General features: G+C 39.7%; 1 protein-coding gene across 1 annotated transcript in view; it reads right to left on the minus strand.

The window, feature by feature from the left end:
• Positions 1-21,878, minus strand: part of NRDC (nardilysin convertase) — a 77,781-nt gene that overhangs the window by 16,853 nt on the left and 39,050 nt on the right. Inside the window, exons 9-16 of the mRNA XM_079776921.1 lie at positions 21,577-21,650; positions 20,181-20,250; positions 13,842-13,919; positions 11,852-11,972; positions 11,715-11,773; positions 11,404-11,458; positions 3,506-3,610; positions 1,892-2,015 (exon numbers count right to left, since the gene is read on the minus strand). Of these exons, the coding sequence (XP_079633047.1) occupies positions 1,892-2,015; positions 3,506-3,610; positions 11,404-11,458; positions 11,715-11,773; positions 11,852-11,972; positions 13,842-13,919; positions 20,181-20,250; positions 21,577-21,650 (686 nt within the window). The remainder of the gene's footprint in view (positions 1-1,891; positions 2,016-3,505; positions 3,611-11,403; positions 11,459-11,714; positions 11,774-11,851; positions 11,973-13,841; positions 13,920-20,180; positions 20,251-21,576; positions 21,651-21,878) is intronic.

Consider the following 21,878-nt stretch of genomic DNA (forward strand, 5'->3'; position numbering starts at 1 on the left):
CATATCTAGGCATTCTAGACTCTTGCTACTCAGTGTGGTCTCTGCTGCATTGGTATTAACTGGGAGCTTGTTAGAATTGCAGAATCTCAGGCCCCACCCCAGAGCTACTAAATCAGAATCTATCCTACCTAATAAAAAGGTAATATGCAAATTGACGGTACCTTCGACATACCCACAAGCCACTCCCACCAGCCACACCCACTAGCCAATCAGAGCAAGTATGCAAATTAACCCAACCAAGATGGTTACAGCCACAGAGAGCAAGGTTTCCGCCTGCCCTTGCAGGCCTAAGCCTCCACTCAAGCTACAAAGTTTCAATTATAGAAGGTAAACAAATTCAAACAGAAATGGCGGCAGAATGGAGCTTCAGAGAGCAGGCCAGGGTTGCTCCCGGCAACAGGGGAAGCAAAGCTTTCCGCACACCCTGTCCGGGTCCACCCGCTTAAGGCTACAAAGTTTCAATTATAGAAGGTGAATTAACTGCAACAGAAATGGCTGCCGGCCGCGGAGGGAGCAGCAGGCTTGGCTCCGCTCCAGGCTACAAAGTTTCAATTGTAGAAGGAAAATAAATTCCAGATACCAGGGCATCCGCTTGGGTTGCCAGGGGGTGTGGCTGGCCTGCAAACCACCACAGGCCCCTTGCTCAGGTCGCCCCACGCCCCAAGGGAACCCCCACCTGATCCAGGACACCCTTCAGGGCAAACCAGCTGGCACCCACCCATGCACCAGGCCTCTATCCTATCTCATAAAAGAATCATATGCAGATTGACCATCACTCCAACACACAAGATGGCTGCCCCCATGTGGTCAAAGATCCTGCCCCCATGTGGACTTAAGATGGCCACCACAAGATGGCCAGCAGGGGAGGGCAGTTGGGAGGGACCCGGCCTGCAAGGGAGGGCAGTTGAGAGGGACCAGGCCTGCAAGGGAGGGCAGTTGGAGGTGATCAACCCTGCAGGGGAGGGCAGTTAGGGGTGGCCAGGCCAGCAGAGGAGGGAAATTGGGGGCAAACAGGCTGGCAAGGGAGCAGTTAAGCATCAACCAGGCTGGCAGCGGAGTGGTTAGGGGGTGATCAGGCTGGCAGGCAGAAGCGGTTAGGGGCAATCAGGAAGGCAGGCAGGCAAGCAGTTGGGAGCCAGCAGTCCTGGATTGTGAGAGGGATGTCCGACTGCCCGTTTAGGCCCGATCCTGGTGGGATCGGGCCTAAACGGGCAGTCGGACATCCCTCCAGGGCTCCCAGATTGGAGAGGGTACAGGCTGGGCTGAGGGACAACCCCCCTCTGTGCACGAATTTCGTGCACTGGGCTTCTAGTATTTTAATAAGATCTCCAGGTGGTACACATGCACACTGAAGAAGTTTGAGATGTACTTTTCTAAAACATATTCAAAACTGCCCCCTAACTATCAAGACAACAGGATTTTTTTACTATCTAATCAATATAGATATAATCATAGCAGTAAATAATTTCCTGCATAGAAGTATAAGTAATTTTCATTTCAAAGTAATCTAAAAATACATATACTTTTTCCCTACAGGAACTATCAGACAAATTATTTATCTTTTTATTTTATTTTTAAAATCCTCACTTGAGGACATGCTTAGAAAGGACGGAAGAGGGAGGGAGGGTGGCAGAGAGAGAGAGATACCAAAGTGAGAGAGCGAGACCATCAATCAGTTGCCTTCCATATGTGCCCCGACTAGGGATTGAACCTGAAACCTAGGTATATGTCCTGACCAGGAGTCCAACCAGCAACCTTTCCATGCACAGGATGACAGTCCAACCATCTAAACCACTCCAGCCAGGTATCAGTCAAATTATTAAGAAATAAAAATTCCCAGGTTAGTCAGATACACCTTAATTATGTAGGACAATTATTCAAAATATTTTACCTTCCATACTATACTGAGTTCCAAACCATTTCTCCTTGAGGTCACATTTTCCCTCATTAGCACCAGACAGCAGAACGAGATTTGCTTTTTGAGGAACTAACTGATTAAGGGCTTCAGCAATGACCTAATAAGAGATGGGAATGGGGGAGGAGACACATTAACAACTGTAACCTATACATCTCTGTTAAAAAGGTAGAACCACATTATGTTATGTTAAACACCCCAAGATCTCAATGTAAATGAAAATGTTTATAGTCCATGAACACCCTAATATATAAAACTTCATTAGACTATTAGTTGTTTAAAATGTTTCTAGATAATGCTATATAAGCAGTACTCATCTCCAATCATATATAGAAACAGTATTACCAGTAAAAATAGTTATCACCAAGTTTTTACTATGTGTGAGATAATGCTTAACATATGCTATTTCCTTTAATCCTAAAAGCAATCCTAAGGTACACCAATTTTATAGAAAGTAACATAGCTTCAGAGGTTAAAGATAATTTGCTCAGGTTAAAGATTATGTAATCTGTACAGAATGCAGCTAGAAGTGACAAAAAGTTTGTACATGATTCCAAAGACTATATACTCTTAACTGCCATCTCATACCCAAGAAACAGTAAAAACAATCCCAATGTCGGGCCTACTTCAATAATCTTTAAGCTGTGACAAGGACTAAAACAAGATTTTATGGGTTAGTTTTGAAATGCTACCTACCATTTAAATATCATTTCTTTGAGGAAAAAATGACAAATGGTAGTTCAGAAAAAAGCATTTGGACTGTTGGGCACAACCATCCTGGGGAGGTGACGAGAAGGTATGGTTGCTGCTTTTTCCTTTCCCTTTCCCTACCCTCTTTAAAATGAGTAGTTATGTTTTACCTTACATCAAAGTTTCTCAAGCTTGGCATTATTAACATCTTGGAACAGATATTTTTTGTTGTGGGGTGCTGTTTCAGCACTGTAGGATATTTAGCCATATCTCTGGATTCTATCCACTAGATGCCAAGAGCAACCCCAGTATGACAACTGAAATGTTTCTAGATATGGACAAACATCCCCTGGGGGCAAAATCACCCCTGTGAGAACTGTTACTCTATAAGAAACAAAATTACTTGTTTCCCAGGAACAGTGGAGGAACATTCCTGACCAACTTTATGTGTATGTAGTGTTATCTATAAATCATATATATTTTTAATTCAGTGACTCTATTTTTCTTGTAAATATTTTCAAAATGATTAAAATTTAATTGTGCAGTGTCTCCAACTGAATTAAAGGGTAAGGCTAAACAACTCTCTAAGTATGCTTAGCAACCAAAGCACATAATTTTTAGGAATCACTTTAGCTATTTAAGTAGATGTTTCACTACTTGAAAAAATGGTGAAAATAGTACCTAAGAAAAGGACTTCGTTTTCTTTTGTTAAAACATAATCATATACAAGTATCATGGAAAATTATCCACAAAACTATTGAAATTTCTTCTATTTAAACAACCAAGACACGACTAAATACAATTAAGTTTTCTCCATTCCCACGGTTCTTAAGCACTTTTCTGCACTTTCTCAACCTTCTTTCTCTAAATGTTAAGTGTTAGAAATGGAAACCTCCTTACTTCTGGCTTATATTCAAAAAGAAGCTGATCTCCAGTGAGAAAGTCCTGCAGAGGGTACAGCTGCATGTTTTCGCACATGTTTTCCACATATTCAACAGGATCTGTCTGAAAAGAGGTAAAATTATTTCACACCAGAAACTCCCCATTATTATTCTTAATTTGCCACAAATACTTTTTTCTCTTTTTTTAAAAAGGATGCATCAAAGCTTCTGAACTGAGAGACCCAAACATAGCTGCAGCTTAGGAAAGTGATGGTCAGAATTCCAAAATAACCAGAGCTACTACCTTAAGGAGCTTAACACACCTCCAAACGCCTTTCCTGAACCCTCCCACACACCAGGCTCTAATGATGTCACAGCCTCTTCATGAGAACAATCACAAGACTGAACTGTAAAATCACAATATGGGTTGTTTATATATCAAGTGCCCCACAATGCAGTGAGGTCCCTAAAGACAGGATCTTCATCATTTTATCACTGCAGCACTTATCACCTAAAAGCTATTTGTAGCCCAGCCGGCATGGCTCAGTGGTTGAGCGTCGACCCAGGAACCAGGAGGTCGCTGGTTCGATTCCCGGTCAGGGCACATCCCTGGGTTGCGGACTCCATCCACAGTAGGGGGTGTGCAGGAGGCAGCCCATCCACGATTCTCTCTCATCATTGATGTTTCTCTCTCACTCCCTCTCCCTTCCCCTCTGAAATCAATAAAAATATTTTTTAAAATAATAAAATAAAAGCTATTTGTAACCATGAGCCAAATTAATGTAGAAATCAAAATGTGTGATTAGATAAGTCTATATAAAAAGTTGTATTAATCAGCATATTATTTCAATTTAGCACAGAATCTTGAACCAAGTGAAATCAAGTGGTTCCATTCCCACATTTTATGAGGACATATATTCAGATTGATTAGGTGATTTGCCTAAAGTCACACGTGAAAAAGTGACAGGCAGTTTAGATACTAGAACTCAGACCTCCTAACATAGTAATGAACACTCTTTCCAAAACACCACACCTCCCAGTCCTTTACTAGACAATATGGGTTGTTCTCACAGCTAATGGAAGACAGAAAAGAAGTGCAAGTTACTGCATCCCTGGAAGAAAAATGAGACTAGCATACATCAAATTAGAGGCCATAGGATTATCACATAAAAACAGAATAAGGAAAAAATAGAATAAGAAAAAAGAGAAAGATTCATTATTAGCCTCACCCACCCATATACTTCAGGAAACATTTCTGAATCAATAAGTAAATAAGTAACTAAAGTGCTATTATTGTTTAAAATGACTCCTCCTCCTCCTGTTTTAATTTTTTTATCAGTTATTTTTACTAGCCATCTACATATATAAAAGGCGAATATGCTGTGTACCTCCTACTGTCTGACCGGTCTCTATGACACGCACTGACCACCAGGGGGCAGACGCTCAACACAGGAGCTGTTGTGACGCACACTGGCCAGCACCACAGACCTGGCACCAACAAACCAACACTCAGCTTCCCCCAAGTGGGACACAGGCCCCACCACCACCCCGGTTAGACACTCCACAAAATCGCAGCCAATGCTGCCTAGAACCCATGGTGCAAAATGCAGCCCACAGCCCAGCCCAGCCCAGAAACGGTTGCTGTGAGTTCCAGGTAATGATGTCACGTAGCAACGCCTGGTTTCCTCTCCCTAGCGACTAGCCTCCTTGCAGTTTCTTCAGCCAGGAACACAGGTGGAAACATTTCACACTTTAACCAAATGTCTGTGAAGTGTTTTCCCATGCCTCATCTCATTTGATCCTCACAGAAGTCCTGGAGTAGGTAGATAGGAGACTTTCTTTCATTAGCTGGAAAACGGAGATTTACAAAGCTTAGAAACTTGACCCAACTGAAAAGAAGTAAGAAATGGTGGACCTTGAAAATGACTTCAGGTTTTCTCATTGCACAGAATATAGTCAAACACTGCTGCAGTTAAATATTTTACCCTTTGTTCTCCCTGCGTGATCTACAATAATAATCTGCTTCATGCCCTGACCGGTTTGGCTCAGTGGATAGAGCGTCGGCCTGCGGACTGAGAGGTCCCAGGTTTGATTCCGGTCAAAGGCATGTACCTTGGTTGCGGGCACATCCCCAGTGGGAGGTGTGCAGGAGGCAGCTGATCGATGTTTCTAACTCTCTATCTCTCTCCTTCCTCTCTCTGTAAAATCAATAAAATATATTTTAAAAAGACAAAAAAATAAAAAAATAATAATCTGCTTCGTGTTGATATTTACTGCTGTGTTGCTGACAATTACCTGAAAGAGAAGTTGGGGTGCTTCACTGGGCTGGAAAAAGTTTAGCTACATCAGAAATCAGGTCTAATTAAGCAAGTTTATTCTATATATATAAAAGGCTAAGTTGACTCGCACTTGCACGATACATATAAAGCTCTTGCTGGTGCCGATCGCACGTGTGTGTTTCGATCTATCATTGTCAATCATGAATTTGGTTGACACTTCTATTATAGAGAAAGGGCAAATAGTGATATTAAAATATTTCTTCTAATTAATTTCCTTTCAATGTGCACAAATTTGTGCACCGGGCCACTAGGTTATTTATAAGTTAACTGCTCTAATCTGTGCGCTACAAACTGAGTAATTTAAAATATTTCCTATGAGAACACACTAAGGATCCTAGCTAAAAGCAGATGTTTGGTGCCAAGGCAATGAAGAAGGTACTAGGAAGAACACTTAAATTCTATCCTTTAATTTTTTTAAAGATATAATTCACACTAGAGGCCCGGTGCACGAAATTCGTGCACGGAGGGGGGTTGTCCCTCAGCCCAGCCTGTACCCTCTCCAATCTGGGACCCCTTGAGGGATGTCCGACTGCCTCAGACACCCCTCTCACAATCCAGGACTGCTGGCTCCCAACTGCTTGCCTGCCTGCCTTCCTGATTGCCCCTAACCGCTTCTGCCTGCCAGCCTGATCACCCCCTAACCACTCCTCTGCCAGCCTGTTTGCCCCCAACTTCCCTCCTCTGCCGGCCTGGCCACTCCTAACTGCCCTCTCCTGCAGGGTTGATCACCTCCAACTGCCCTCCCTTGCAGGCCTGGTCCCTCTCAACTGCCCTCCCTTGCAGGCCTGGTCCCTCTCAACTGCCCTCCCTTGCAGGCCTGGTCCTTCTCAACTGCCTTCCCTTGCAGGCCGGGTCCCTCCCAACTGCCCTCCCCTGCTGGCCATCTTGTGGTGGCCATCTTAAGTCTACATGGGGGCAGGATCTTTGACCACATGGGGGCAGCCATCTTGTGTGTTGCAGTGATGATCAATCTGCATATTACTCTTTTATTAGATAGGATAGAGGCCTGGTACAGGGGTGGGGGCCAGCTGGTTTGTCCTGAAGGGTGTCCCTGATCAGGGTGGGGTTCCCTTGGGGCGTGGGGCGGCCTGAGCGAGGGGCCTGTGGTGGTTTGCAGGCCAGCCACGCCCCTGGCAACCCAAGCGGAGGCCCTGGTATCTGGAATTTATTTTCCTTCTACAATTGAAACTTTGTAGCCTGGAGCGGAGCCAAGCCTGGGGCTCCCTCCGCGGCGGGCAGCCATTTCTGTTGGGGTTATAATTGAAACTTTGTAGCCTTAAGCGGGTGGGCCCGGACAGGGTGTGTGGAAAGCTTTGCTTCCCCTGTTGCCGGGAGCAACCCTGGCCTGCTCTCTCAAGCTCCATTCTGCCACCATTTCTGTTTGAATTTGTTTACCTTCTATAATTGAAACTTTGTATCTTGAGTGGAGGCTTAGGCCTGGCAAGGGCAGGCGGAAAGCTTGGCGTCCTCTGTTACCTAGGAAACCTTGCTCTCTGTGGCTGTAGCCATCTTGGTTGGGTTAATTTGCATACTCGCTCTGATTGGATGGTGGGCGTGGTTTGGGGTGTTCGGAAGTATGGTCAATTTGCATATTTGTCTATTATTAGGTAGGATACCATAAAATTCACTTCTAAAGTATATAATTACATATAAAAATAAAGTGTACAATTCAATGGTTTTTACCATACTCACTAAATTGTGCAACCATAACTACTATCTAGTTCCAGAATATTTTCATCACGCCAAAAGGAAACTCCCCAACCCATTAAGCAGTTGCTTCCCATTACCTACACCCTCAGCCACTGGCCACCATCAATCTGTTTTCTGTCTTTATGGATTTACCTATTCTGGATATTTCATATAAACTGATTCAAATAATATGTGACTTGTTCTGTCTGGTTCCTTTCATTTAGCATGATGTTTTCAAGGTTCATCCATGTTGTAGCATGAAATGAATCATTTATTCCCTTTAAAAAAGTTTTTTAAATTTATTTTAGAGAGAGAAGGGAAGATAGAGAGATAGAAACATCACTGAGAACATCCATCGGCTGCCTCCTGCACGCCCCTACTAGGGACTGTGTCCACAATTCAGGCATGTGCCCTGACTGGGAATCAAACCCATGACCTTCTGGTTCATTGGTTGACACTCAACCACTAAGGCACACCGGCTGGGCTCATTCCTATTTAATAGCTGGGTAATATTCCACAGCATGGGTTGTCTACTTTTGTTTATTCATTCACTGATGGGCATTTGGGTTGCTTCCTCTTGGGGCTACCATGAATAATGCTGCTCTAAACAGCTGTGTACGAGTTTTTGTGTAAACATGTTTTCAATTCTCCTGGGTGTATATCTATTTAGGTGTGGAATTGCTAGCTTATATGGTAACTCTATGTTTAACTTTTTAAGGAACTGCCAAACAGTTTTCCAAAGTAGTATACCATTTTATTACATTCCCACCAACAATGTACGAAGGTTCCAATTTCTCTATATCTTCTCCAACACTTATTGTCTACCCTCTAATTTTTTCACCTAATACAAAGTCTCATTGTCTTCCATTATTGTTATATTGTTCCTGTTTTTCTGCCTACAGAAAGCACTTAAACAGCTTTTCTTGAGTTCACCTAGTTGATTTATAATATATATTGAGTCCAAGTTCCTATGTAAAATTTAAAAAAAAATTTTAATTTCTTAATTTAAAAAATAAAGGTTTGAATAGTTTGAAAAGGGAATTCCTATTTACCTTTCTTGATGAAAACTAGTAAAAAGTCTGAAGAGGAGACATTTCAATTTTTTTTAAAAAGGAAATATATAAACACCAAAATAAGCTGAGCTACTTGAGTTAATTTAGCAGTTCACACAGATATGGACCTTTCTGATTTGTTCTGACTTTGCACTGATTGGGTTTTAATTTAGGTGTTTTGGGCTCATGTTTTAAAATCAAAGTATTCATGAATATTGCTAAAGGTGAAAGCAATGAGCTACAAAATGAGGAGATGTCAATAAAAAATCTTGAAATGCCTTGCTAAAAAGGAACTGAAGGGACAGAAGGAAAATGTCACTCACTCAACCAATGCTAAAAAGCAGATCCCCCAAAAAAGGAATTTAGGTATCACTTATAGTTTTAGTCCACAATTCTTGTTCCCACTCCTTTTCTGCCACAGTTCTAGCCCACATGTTGCCACCATAGCTGATAAGGACACTGAATAAAATCATTCTTGGTAAGGTAAATAGCAAGATTTGTGGGTTCTATTCATATCAATCTATTTACAGAGAGGAGTGTCTACAGGACCTAATGGCCAAAACAAGTCACAGCAGTCTTTCTGTTTTCACAGAATAAGATTTTTATTTCAATTTCAAGTGACTTTAAGTATATAGATCAGATTACATAGGAATCAATAGCAACTGGAAGCTCATAGTTTTTGTTACCTTGTCCTCAAGTACTTAAGTTTTCTCTACTTAGAGTAGATATTCAGGGAATCATCTTTAGTAATGATCCAAAAAGGTAGTTTTCAAGATGCTCTATGAACACTGGCTAGGTACTCAGTTGGTTGGAGTGTCGTCTCAATACACCAAGGTTGTGAGTTCGAGCCCCAGTCAGGGCACATATAAGAATCAAACAATGAATGCATAAATAAGTGGGACAACAAATCTCTCTCAAATCAGTAATAATTAAAAAAAAAAAGGATGCTCTACAAACTGGTCTTATTCTAGGGTCCATTGACACCTCCCACAAGATATCAGTGTACAAATTCAGGAGGGGGTGGTAATACAAGAATATGGCTGAAAAGAAATTATATATTTATTTTCACTAATCTCTAATTTAGGATTTTTATTCAATTATGAATATGGCAACAAACCACAATAGTGTTAGTAGCATCTATGACTATAACCAATAGAAATCACAATGTAATTGTTGCAGATATTTTAAAATATCACACTCATTGCTACTTAAAAACTGTAATAATTATTAGACCTACCACTAAACCTTCTTATTCACTGTATTAATAAAAATATGATATTTTTAAAGTACTTTATTTCAATATTTCTTTGGAACTACTGTATTTTACTTTATGTACCTAGAAACACTATTCTATGAACTGTGTAATTAATAGTATTGTTTCTTTTTTAAAAATATATTTTTTAATTGATTTCAGAGAGGAAGGTAGAGAGATAGAAACATAAATGATGAGAATCACTGATCGGCTGCCTCTGCATGCCCCCCACGGGGATCAAGCCTGCAACCCAGGCATGTGTCCTGACCAGAAATCAAACCGTGACCTCCTGTTTCATAGGTCAATGCTCAACCACTGAGCCATGCCGGCTGGGCCAATATTGTTACAATGTTAAATTGCCTGAGTGTGACAATTTTGGTCAGATTATGCAAGAGAATACATTTGTTTGTAGTAGATGCATGCTTTAAAACGTAGGGGCAAAGTACAGTAATATCTATAATTAAATCTCAAATGTTTTGAGGAAAAAATGCACATACACCCACACATACATAAAGAGAGAAAGAGAAAAAAATAAAATATGGCAAAATATTAGCAATTGGTGAACCCAGGTAAGGAATATACCAGTGACCACTGGACTGCTTTTTCTGAGAGTTTAAAAAGTTGGAGGGATGAACTATTATTCTGAGGAAGGAGGCATAGGATTAAACAGATTTCAAAAGGAACCCAAGGCACAAAAGGTTTTTTTTTAAAAAACCCTGTTCTAAATTCCTTACCTTTCCGCCTTACATATACCTTTCTTTCATATACCGTGTGCCACAGACACGTAGGATCATTCACTTTTTCACATTATCCCAGAGTTCCCCACTGATGTGCTTCCTATTGCTTAGAATGCATCCAAACCTTATCCATTTTTTTAAAATTTTGATTGATTTTAGAGAGAGAAAGGGAAACAGAGAGAGGGGGAGAGAAGGGGATGGAGGGAGAGCAAGAGAGAGAGAGAGTAGCATCGATTCGCTGCTCTACCCATTCAAGCATTCATTGGTTGATTCTTACTTGTATGTGCACTGACTGGGGATGGAACCCACATATTGGACAATGCTCTAACCAACTGAGCTACCCAGCCAGGGCTAAACCTTAAGCATTTTTTAATCCTGAACTTAATTCAAATTTATCATATCCATGAAACCTTCCCTAGTCATATTGCAATCAAGACAAATGCTCTCCTTACCCAGAAATCCTAGAGTGCACGGTTTCTAACATTACATATGGTTATTACTACTTATTATCTTGTAGAATGTCTTTACAAATATTTGAATTCCCCAAATATTAAGTACCATACCAAGCTCTCCATGAATGTTTATCAAAGGGATAGACAGATGGATGCCTACATAGATTACCACACAATATGATATGTGTCAATCTGCCTAATCCTTCACTCTTACTCAGTATAAACACTCAAAAACACAGAGTTAACTTTCAGATAGACTCAAGGCCATCTTGAGACTCACATGACAGAGAGAGGCAAAATTAGAACTCCAGTTACACTTCCAAAAAGAGGAACAATATCCATACCAGTTTCAACTTGGTCACATAAAAGTTTCAAAAAGAATTTGACTTCCAGTACCTGCTCTTGGTAATGGAACTCATTGTCCTCAATTTTCTGAATCTCTTCAAAAATTCTATGAAGGAAGAAAATTACAATTATGAAACATATTAAAATTTCTCATTAGAATTGTCAGCAAGAAAAGAGAAGCATAAAAATAAGCAGACTGGCCATTTACATGTAGAGAATATGACTATGGAGCCAATATAGAAAATTAAGTAGGAAATGCCTGAAAAATGATCAAAGCAGGACTAAAACATGTCTACCGGCAGCCTAAGGGCTAAAACATACTAGGATTAACTCCTGGCCTAATTCTAATAAGTATGTATTACCTTTTTTCTGGGCCTAGCTTCTGCAGCATTTTTAAATACTGGAAAACAGTATGAGCCACCTAAAAACAAAACATCTGATTACATTTTTGCATAAAGTGATATCTGTATTTTTAAAACCCTCCATTTTAATTATTTACCTCATAGAAATGTTCATAACCCTCATCAGTCAATGTAATAGAAATGCTGAACACTGAATAAGTAGAATTTTGCTCAAATCCTGTCTCACCATTTCCACCAAAGAGTGCAAGAGCCCAGCACCTATAGTCAGGAAAAATTAATGCAATCAATATATTGCGACTGATAGTTTGCATATACATCAAATTAACAAAATAGGTAAGCTTTCTTTGTAAAACTTGGGGAAGTCCAGCCTTTGATGCAAACATGCTTTCCAACAGTAATTTTAAAATCACAAAGCCTCCCAAGAAATTGCAGTACATTTGGGAATCACAACAGGAAATTATAGCCTTATTTATTTGTTTAATAGAAACACTAATATATATAGTAAAACATTAACAGTTTTATGAAGCAATGGTAATTTTTGTTGGAAGATAAAGCAAAACATTAAGAACCTAAAGTAAGGAGGAAGAAAGCCAGAAGAGAGTGGGAAATTCTAATAATATTAGTAAGGTAGAAAGGTTATGCACATCTCAAAGCATTTTACATTTATTGTGTAGGGCATATATATGCCTAATATCATTATTATTTTATAATAACCCTGCCCTCTCAGCTTTCTTTGAATGTTCTAGTACACACTCATGTTTTAAAGTACTTATTTAAATTTATCATGTACAATTCCATTCTTCAATTAGTGTATAAAAAAGTCACAAAAGGAATTACTTTAATGTATTTGTCCTGATGCTAAAGCAATATTTCTATTATTTGACTAGACAATTTAAACACGTGCCTAAATGCATTAGGAAACATTCTGCATACTAGTATACTGTTCACAGTCCCACATACTTTTATGATTTATCTGCCCAATGAAGTTCTCATTAGTCTACCTTTTGGGGTGCAAAAGCTTGCAGATCCTCAGCATGCATGCATGCATGCATGCATTCATTCATTCTCATTCATTCATTCATTGTTAATCCTCACCCAAGGGTATTTTTCCATTGATTTTTAGAGAGAGTAGACGAGAGAAACCTCAATGTGAGCGAAACACATTTATTGGTTGCCTTCTGCATGAGCCCCGACCAGGACCTGGGCTGGGGAGGTGCCTGCAACCAAGGTTCGTGCTTCTTACCGGATTTGAACCTGGGACCTTTTGGTCCGCAGGCCGATGCTCTATCCACTGAGCCAAACGGCGAGGCGATCCTCAACATTTAAATAACTGACTGCCTTCAAATCTAAATTCTTGGTTAGAGCTAACTTTTGATGTAATTCTATAATCTATTACTTTATGATTTTTTAAATTTTTGTGTACAACTACTTCCAACATGGACTAAAAGGGGACCTCCAAGGAAATACACAAATATAAAACAGCCATAGAAATAATCTAGGTTAGCCCTAACAGGTTTGGCTGGGTGGATAGAGCATCGGCCTGCAGACTGAAGGGTCCCAGGTTCGATTCCAGTCAAGGGCATGTACCTTGGTTGTGGGCACATCTCCAGTAGGAGGTGTGCAGGAGGCAGCTGATCGATTTTTGTCTCTTATCGATGTTTCTAACTCTCTATCACTCTCCCTTCCTTTCTGTAAAAAATCCATAAAATATATATTTTTTAAAATAATAATAATCTAGGTTAGCTCTGGATGGTGTGGTTCAGTTTGTTGAGCGTCGTCCATGAACCTAGAGGTCACTGGTTCGATTCCCAGTCAGGGCACATACCCAGGTTGCAGGTTCAATCCCTAGTTGGAGTGTGTGCAGGAGGCAACTGCTCGATGTTACTCTCTCACATCAATGTTTCTCTTTCTCTCTCTCTCTCCCTTTCCCTTCCTCTTTCTCTAATAAATCAATAAAAACACATTTTAACTAAATAAAATTAGTTATTAAAGTGACTATAATTAAGCATTAGATTTGATTCTAGGCTTCCTGGCTGATAAAGCAAAAAGAGAAAAGAATGGGTTATATTAACACTTAGTGTCTATTATTTTTCAGAGATTGCTATAATTCATTAATTGAATACTTGCTTTTTTCTAAGGTAAGAAAGAATGCTGCCTTTGCCTTCATGTCCAACCAGCCAAGAAATATAATGAAGTGGCTTTACCCTTTAAAAAAAAAATGTTAAGGTTAGAAATTTTTTTTAAAAAGGTATTAATACACAAGAAAACCATACTCCTGAGACTGTGATATTTGAGAATTATAAACTTATTCTTACATAAATTCCACTACACATGAAAATATAATTAATTTGATAGCAGGATAAAAATAGGAAACATGGTAAAATTGAACTTCACCTGAAATCACTGAATGAGTATAATCATTCCAAAATTTAAGACTACTAACTTTTCCTCTTGGATACCAAACTTACTTCTCTTCATAATAAAATCTTTCATTTTTGTTTCAAAGTGGAATTCAGATTTTTTATCATTTTAGAACCTAATGCAATATGAATCATTCTGCATCTGTAAAAGCTTTCAGTATTCCATCATGCTCTTCAGTAAACTGAAATGTGTTGCTTTAAGGGTCAGAAAATCTAAGTTATAGTTTTAGTTTTTCCTTTAAGTAAATGCTCTTGAGCAGGAAGCTTAGCCTCTCTATATTTTTCTTTTCCTCTTCATTTATCTAACTACTTTCTCATGGGGTTTTCATGAAAATGCTTTTATTATATAATAACTAGAGGCCCATTGCAGTGGGGTCCCTCAGCCTGGCCTGCAGGATCAGGCTGAAACCGGCTTTTCGACACCACTGAGGGGTCCCGGATTGTGAGAGGGCACAGGCCAGGCTGAGGGACTCCACCGGTGCACGATTGGGGCTGGGAGGGACGCAGGAGGTTGGCCAGCCGGGGAGGGGCTGCTGAAGGGCTCCAGGGCGTGTCCAGCCCATCTCGCTCAGTCCTGATCAGCTGGACCCCAGCAGCAAGCTAACCTATCAGTTGGAGTGTCTGCCCCCCTGGTGGTCAGTGCACGTCATAGCAAGCGGTTGAGCAGCCTTAGCATATCATTTGCATATTATGCTTTGACTGCTTGAACAGCTGATCGGACACTTAGCATATTAGGCTTTTGTTATATAGGCTATTCTTTAATAACCTGAGTAGTTATATATTATGTTATTCATATTGTGTTTTCCCACTGGATTCTACTATAATTTCAGAAATATATTTCTACCAAAACAAAATACAGAAAAATATACTGGGTTAGGAAATTTACCATTCTTAAATTTCAAGTTACTTCACAGAATTATATTCAGTAAACTTTAAAAGTCAAAATATAATATGATTTCAACTATGTTAAGCAAACCCCAAAACCAACACAACACTGTTTAAAGTCTGAATTTGAATTACATCTATAGTGAGACTGATGGAGAGGAGAAAATCAGTTAAAGAATGAACCCAGCTGATTACATATTCACATCTGAACAAAGCTTACTGTACTGTATTTGGTATCTCTGGAGAGATAAACACTTGATTTTTGTGAAAAAGGGGCTCCCAAAAAAACCTCTGGGAACTCACATAGTTGGAAATGCAAAATAACTAAAAAAAACCAACAACAACACTAGAAGGAAACATGCAGAAATGTTAATGGCCTTTGGAAAAAAGAATCATGGATGACTTTTTTCTACTTTTCAGTAATTTTCAAGAGTTCTACAATGAATCACCTTAATAATCAGTCAGACTGTCAACAGGTTTTGTTAATTAAAAAAACAGAAAATGTGCCTGGCCAGTGTGGCTCAGCATTGAGCAACGATCGACTTATGCACCCAAAGGTCACAGTTAGATTCCCAGTCAGTGTACATGCCCAGGTTGTGGGCTCCATCCCCAGTGTGGGGTCTGCAGGAGGTAGCTGATCAATGATTCTCTCTCATCATTGATGTTTCCATTTCTCCTTCTCCCTTCTTCTCTGAAATCAATAAAAACATTTTTTAAGCCCTAACTGGTTTGGCTCAGTGGATAGAGCATCGGCCTGCAGACTGAAGGGTCCCAGGTTCAATTCCAGTCAAGGGCATGTACCTTGGTTGCGGGCACATCCCCAGTAGGGGGTGTGCAGGAGGCAGCTGATCAATGTTCCTCTCATCGATGTTTCTAACTCTCTATCCCTCTCCCTTCCTCTGTGTAAAAAAGCAATAAAATATATATTTTTAAATAAATAAAACAATAAATAAAGTAGAAAATGTGATCTCACTCATATGTGGAACCTAAAGAACAAAATAAACTGATGAATGAAATAGATCCAGAGACATAGAAACATGGAACAGACTGTCGAATCTCAGAGGGAAGGCAGGGGTGAGGGGTGGGAAGAGTTTAACCAAAGAACATGTATGTATATATGCATAACCCATTAACACAGACAATAGTGTGATGAAGGAGAAAACCAAGATGGCAGCATAGGTAAACACCTGAACTTGCTGCCTCACACAACCACTTTAAAATTACTACTAAAAGACAAAACAGACATCATCCAGAACCACAGGAAGGCTGGCTAAGTGGAAATTCTACAACTAGAAGGGAAGAGAAAAGCACACTAAGACTCAGAGGAGCTGCAGAAGTAAAATGCAGAGGTACAGAGGAGCGCGCGCACGCGGAAAGGGCTGGCAACTGAGTAAGTGGCTGTCTTTTTCAAGCGGGCGGGAGACACAAGCTCCCAACTGCTCTCAACTCCAGTTCCAGGCGAGACTCTAGGGACCCAGACTCATATGGGGAGAAACTGGACTGTCTGGCAGCGGGTGGAACTCAAGGGCAGCTTTCTCTCAGAGGTGCGTGCAGCGATTACCGAGGGACACTGAGACCCGGGGGCCTCTTAGGGTAGGGATGATGGGAAGCCATTGCTGTTTGCTCCTCCCTGGGACTCTGCCCCAACCAAGCTGTGTGCAGAGGCTTTTGCATATGAATGGCCTGGTCCTTTAAAATCTAAACTTACCTAACTAACTGCAGCTGAGTCAGAGAGACCCAGAACATCCAAAAGAAGGCCCAAGGCCCCACAGCAGCTTGTATTGCTTCACAGCTGGGCCTCATCTGGGCACCTCCAAAACCCAAACAAAGAAGAGGAATCTGCAGATCTCTCCGTAGATCCTGCTGGGTGGCCTCAGGCAGAGGCTAAATTAGCACCTCCTTGGAGACCCAAGAGCCAGTGTACCCAGGAGTCAGAGTAGGACCATCCAGATTACAACTCCTCAGATCCATAAGGGACACACTCAGGGGGCAGACTCAGTGAGCACCAAAGCCCCACTGAAGCAAGTCTTGTCTCATAAGGGAGTCTCCAGCACAGAAGTTCTCCCAGCGTAGACACAGCTGATCCTCACAGCCAATTGGCCTGGAGGTCAATTCCCCCCAGTGATACCAACAGTTAAGGCTTAACTACAACGAGACTGTGCACACAGCCCACAAAGGGGTGCACCAAGAGTGTCCACCTCAGGTAACTGGGGAGACTGAGCCACTGGGCCCTATAGGACACTTAGCACACAGAGCCACTCTATCAACTCAGGGAAGCAGCCAAAATGCGGAGACAAAGAAAAAGGTCACAAATGAAAGAAATGGAGGAAAGCAAATGACTGGATATAGAGTTCAAAACCATGGTTATAAGGTTTTTCAAGAACTTTCTAGAAACCGCCGATAAATTTAGTGAGACCCTCGAGAATATGAAAAAGGACCAACTAGAAATTAAGCATACACTGACTTGAAATAAAGAATAATATACAGAGATCCAACAACAGACTAGAGGATCGCAAGAATCAAGTCAAAGATTTGAAATACAAAGAAGCAAAAAAACACCCAACCAGAAAAGAAAAAAGAATCCAAAAATATGAAGATAGTGTAAGGAGCCTCTGGGACAACTTCAAGCGTACCAACATCAGAATAATGGGGGTGCCAGAAGAAGAGAGAGAGCAAGATATTGAAAACCTATTTGAAGAAATAATGACAGAAAACTTCCCCTACATGGTGAAAGAAATAGATTTACAAGTCCAGGAAGCGCACAGAACCCCAAACAAAAGGAATCCAAAGAGGACCACACCAAGACACATCATAATTAAAATGCCAAGGGCAAAAGACAAAGAGAGAATATTAAAAGCATTAAGAGAAAAACAGTTAGTTACCTACAAGGGAGCACCCATACGATTGTCAGCTGATTTCTCAACAGAAACTATGCAGGCTAGACGGGAGTGGCAAGAAATATTCAAAGTGATGAACAGCAAGGACCTACAATCAAGATTACTCTACCCAGCAAAGCTATCATTCAGAATTGAAAGTCAGATAAAGAGCTTCACAGATAAGAAAAAGCTAAAGGAGTTCATCACCACCAAACCAGTATTATATGAAATGCTGAAAGGTATTCTTTAAGAAGAGGAAGAAGAAGAAAAAGGTAAAGATAAAAATTATGAACAACAAATACATATCTATCAACAAGTGAATCTAAAAATCAAGTGAATAAAAAATCTGATGAACGGAATAATCTGGTGAATATAATAGAATCAGGGGCATAGAAAGGGAGTGGACTGACAATCCTCGGGGGGGGGGGGAGGTGTAAGGGGGTGTAGGAAGAGACTGGATCATACACCTATGGATGAGGACAGTGGAGGGGAGGTAAGGGCAGAGGGTGGGGTGGGAACCGGGTGGAGGGGAGCTATGGGGGGAAAAAAGAGGAACAACTGTAATAATCTGAACAATAAAAATTAAAATATAGTGTGATGAAAGCCTGGGGTGGGGGATGGGTGTAGCTAGAAGGGTTCAATGGGGGGAAAAAGGGGACATCTGTAATACTTTCAACAACAAAGATTTTAAAAAATAGGAAATAAGATGTGTTTTATATTCATTATTTTAATGTCTGAACAATATAAAACTATTGATAATGGACCTATCTTTGAGGACAGAGACCAAGAAAAGGAGAAAGCAAAGCTTTACTTTTTATTTACTATCTTTTGTCCTCTTTTAATGTTTTACAAGCATGCATTATTTTCATAGTAAAAATTCAAAACAAATAAACTTTTAAATATGCATGTAATAATGTTAACACTTTTGGCGTCACTAATATATCTATACAACCAATGTATATTTTTTGTATATTATCCTTTTGAATGTTCTAATACATACATTTTTTAAAAAGCAATTTTTACTGCACTTAGGCAATGCACATTAGTTTCTTTCCTTCTGCTTATTGGCGTGTCCTTGTAGTTTTGTTTTATTGGTAATAGTTTTTAAAAATAGGTTAAATTTTTATCAGTTTATTAGCATTTGTTTCTAATTAGAAAAGTATTTATAGGCATTGGCTGATCTTTATCTTTAAAGAATGTCTTGGCCCATGCTATAGTGTTCAAATAAGGTAATTATATAAGATGAAATGTTTTCCTAATTTACATAAATCTGCCCTAACTCATTCCCAACTCATAGGACTAAGTCCTTGATATTTATGCTGTAGTCATATTCAAGGCTCAAAATTGTCTATATAGATATATAAAAGCCAAGCAACCAGAACTCCAGAATGACCAGAATGACTGAAACGACCAGTTGCTATGACGCACACTGTGGCTGGCCAACTGGCCCAATCAGGGGCTGGCCAGCCAACCTCCCATGCCCCCTTCCCTCTGCTGGCCTGGCCCAATCGACCCCCATCAGGGCGAACTGGCCAGACCCCACCCATACACGAATTTGTGCACCGGGACTCTAGTTTAACTATATTTTTGACAAGTTCAAACTAAATGGTCCCAATGGGCAAATACATAAAGCAAATACATTTTGTACTCAAAGCAGCAAAGAAAATAATTACAAAAGTTAGTATTCACACTAAGCTACTTAATTTCAACGACTCAGGAAAGGCAACCAGTTACAAGATAATTCTAGTTTTTATACCCAAGAAATTAAAATACTAGAAGCCCAGCACGCGAAATCGTGCAAGACCCAGAGCCCCGCCCACTGGCACCACCATGGGACCCATCAATGCACCTCCTGGTGAGTCCAGTTGTTGGTCATTACGGCGTGACAGCGTTAGGGCCACAGGCCTTTTATAATATAGATATAGCAAGGCTTGACAAATTTAGTGGTGAGGTCTCAGTTTACCATATTACCAGTGTTTATAAATCCAGAACTCCCAAAGATAAACCATTTACCGTATTTTCTGGTGTATAAGACGACTTTTTAACCCAGGAAAATCTTACACGCCCAGTCGTCTTATACACCGGAAAATACGATATATACCACTTAAGGACAGGTATTGCCAGATAAAACTAATACCATATTTTCCGGCGTATAAGACAACTGGGCGTATAAGATTTTCCTGGGTTAAAAAGTCGTCTTATACGCCAGAAAATACAGTAATATGCTTTAAAATATGACTGTCACTCAGTAGTTAATGGGAGTAAATTTGCTCTTGAACTCTTACCTGTAATGTTGTTGTTGAGGGGGAAGTGCCCAAGTGATGGTCAGAGCATGAATTTTTCTAATTGGAACAACTAAAAAATATTTTAAGAACAAATATAAGACTTTCTCCATAATTGTGACTATGTTACATGAAATTTTTTAAATTCAATAAATTTTATCCTCCAATAAACAGGGTAAGGTTAAATACAATACAATTACTATTTCAAGTTGCCAATTTTCCAATTTGAATAATGCAATTTTTGGAACTTTCAATTTGGTTTCACAGGTAGAGTAGGCATGGATAAAAGAACTAGCAAAACATCAAATGCTCCTAAGGATGGTTTCTTTATTGCAAGAAAGGATACAGGACTAGGGAGTCAGGAGGCCCATGGTTGAAATCCAGCCCTACCACTATCTTGCTATACATGTTTATAACCTTGAGAAAATCATTTGAATTTAAATCTTTTTGGATCTGTTTTCTTATGGTAGGTGAGGCGATTAAGCTGCAGTAGCTCTAAGATTTTTTCCAGTGCTATTATTTTATGATTCTATGAAGAGAAAAATCTAAAGCCAGAAAGAATAGTACCAAATATAAGTCAGCTTAGATATGGCACCAACAGCAGACAAAGGGTGTGACAAAACAGTCACTTATCAGAGGGAGGGAAGAGGGAAGAGACTGACAATGGGGTGAAAGAGAAGGAGGGAGGAATACTTAGGTAACTAGGAGAAAAAAAAAATCTGCCATAATAAAAAGAGCAAAGAAAGAGAAATGGTGAATTTTAAATGTTTCTGCAATATTTGTTATGGGCAAATTGCTAAGTAAATTATAGTATAACCATGTGATGGCTTATTGGCCAGTTATTACAAATGTAATATTAAATGAAAAATCAAGAAATAGAGTGTATATACTTTAAAATCTCAACTACATTAAGAAAATATACCTAGAGAAACTCAAAGGAAATTTGACAAAATGACTTGTCTGTATGGTAAGATTTAGGGGTGATTTTCCCTCCTATTGCTTTGCAAATTTTTCTTCACTTAAAATGTTTTTTTTAATAATAAAGATACAAGAAAATAATTTCCTAAATGTGTTCCCCTCCTCTATTTCTTTCTTTTTAAAAGCAAAAAGAGAGCGGAAAATAGAAAAAATGAAATAGGAAAGAAAAACAAAAAACAAAGGACAAAAGGGAACAAGGGGATAAAGGGAGAAAGCATGAAACAGACTCAAGTAGCAGCAGACCAATCAATCTGCTGTTTATTAGTGGCTAACTGGATCTCCACTGTCCATCTACTCCCTTTTCAACCTAGCTGTACTTTCTGTTGTGTTTTCATTTCCAAAGAAAATTGGCAGCCTCAATTAAGTTTTAGAGAATGTGCTAAAGTTATTTCAAACAGTTTTAAACCTTTGGTTCACGAACCTCTATAAAGTTTGTTAAATGCTGGTGTGTCAAATGGATCCGTTAAGTGGCCAAAGTTTGGTTTGGGTAACCCACTGAAAATAAAACAAATACATTAAAATTTAATTGGCAAAAGCCTTTATAAGCAGTATCTTTCAGTATGCCTAACCTAAAGATAATAATCCATTCTACATATTACTGGCTGAAAAGCATTCTAGGCATTAGTCAATAGATGGCAATAAAGCCACAAAATCCTGAATTACACAACCTATTCTTAACCTCAGTCCAAATGACTAAAATATTTTTAAAACTCACAATAAAAC

This window comes from Cnephaeus nilssonii (genome assembly GCF_951640355.1).
Source record: "Cnephaeus nilssonii genome assembly, chromosome: 7".
Classification (NCBI taxonomy): domain Eukaryota; kingdom Metazoa; phylum Chordata; class Mammalia; order Chiroptera; family Vespertilionidae; genus Cnephaeus; species Cnephaeus nilssonii.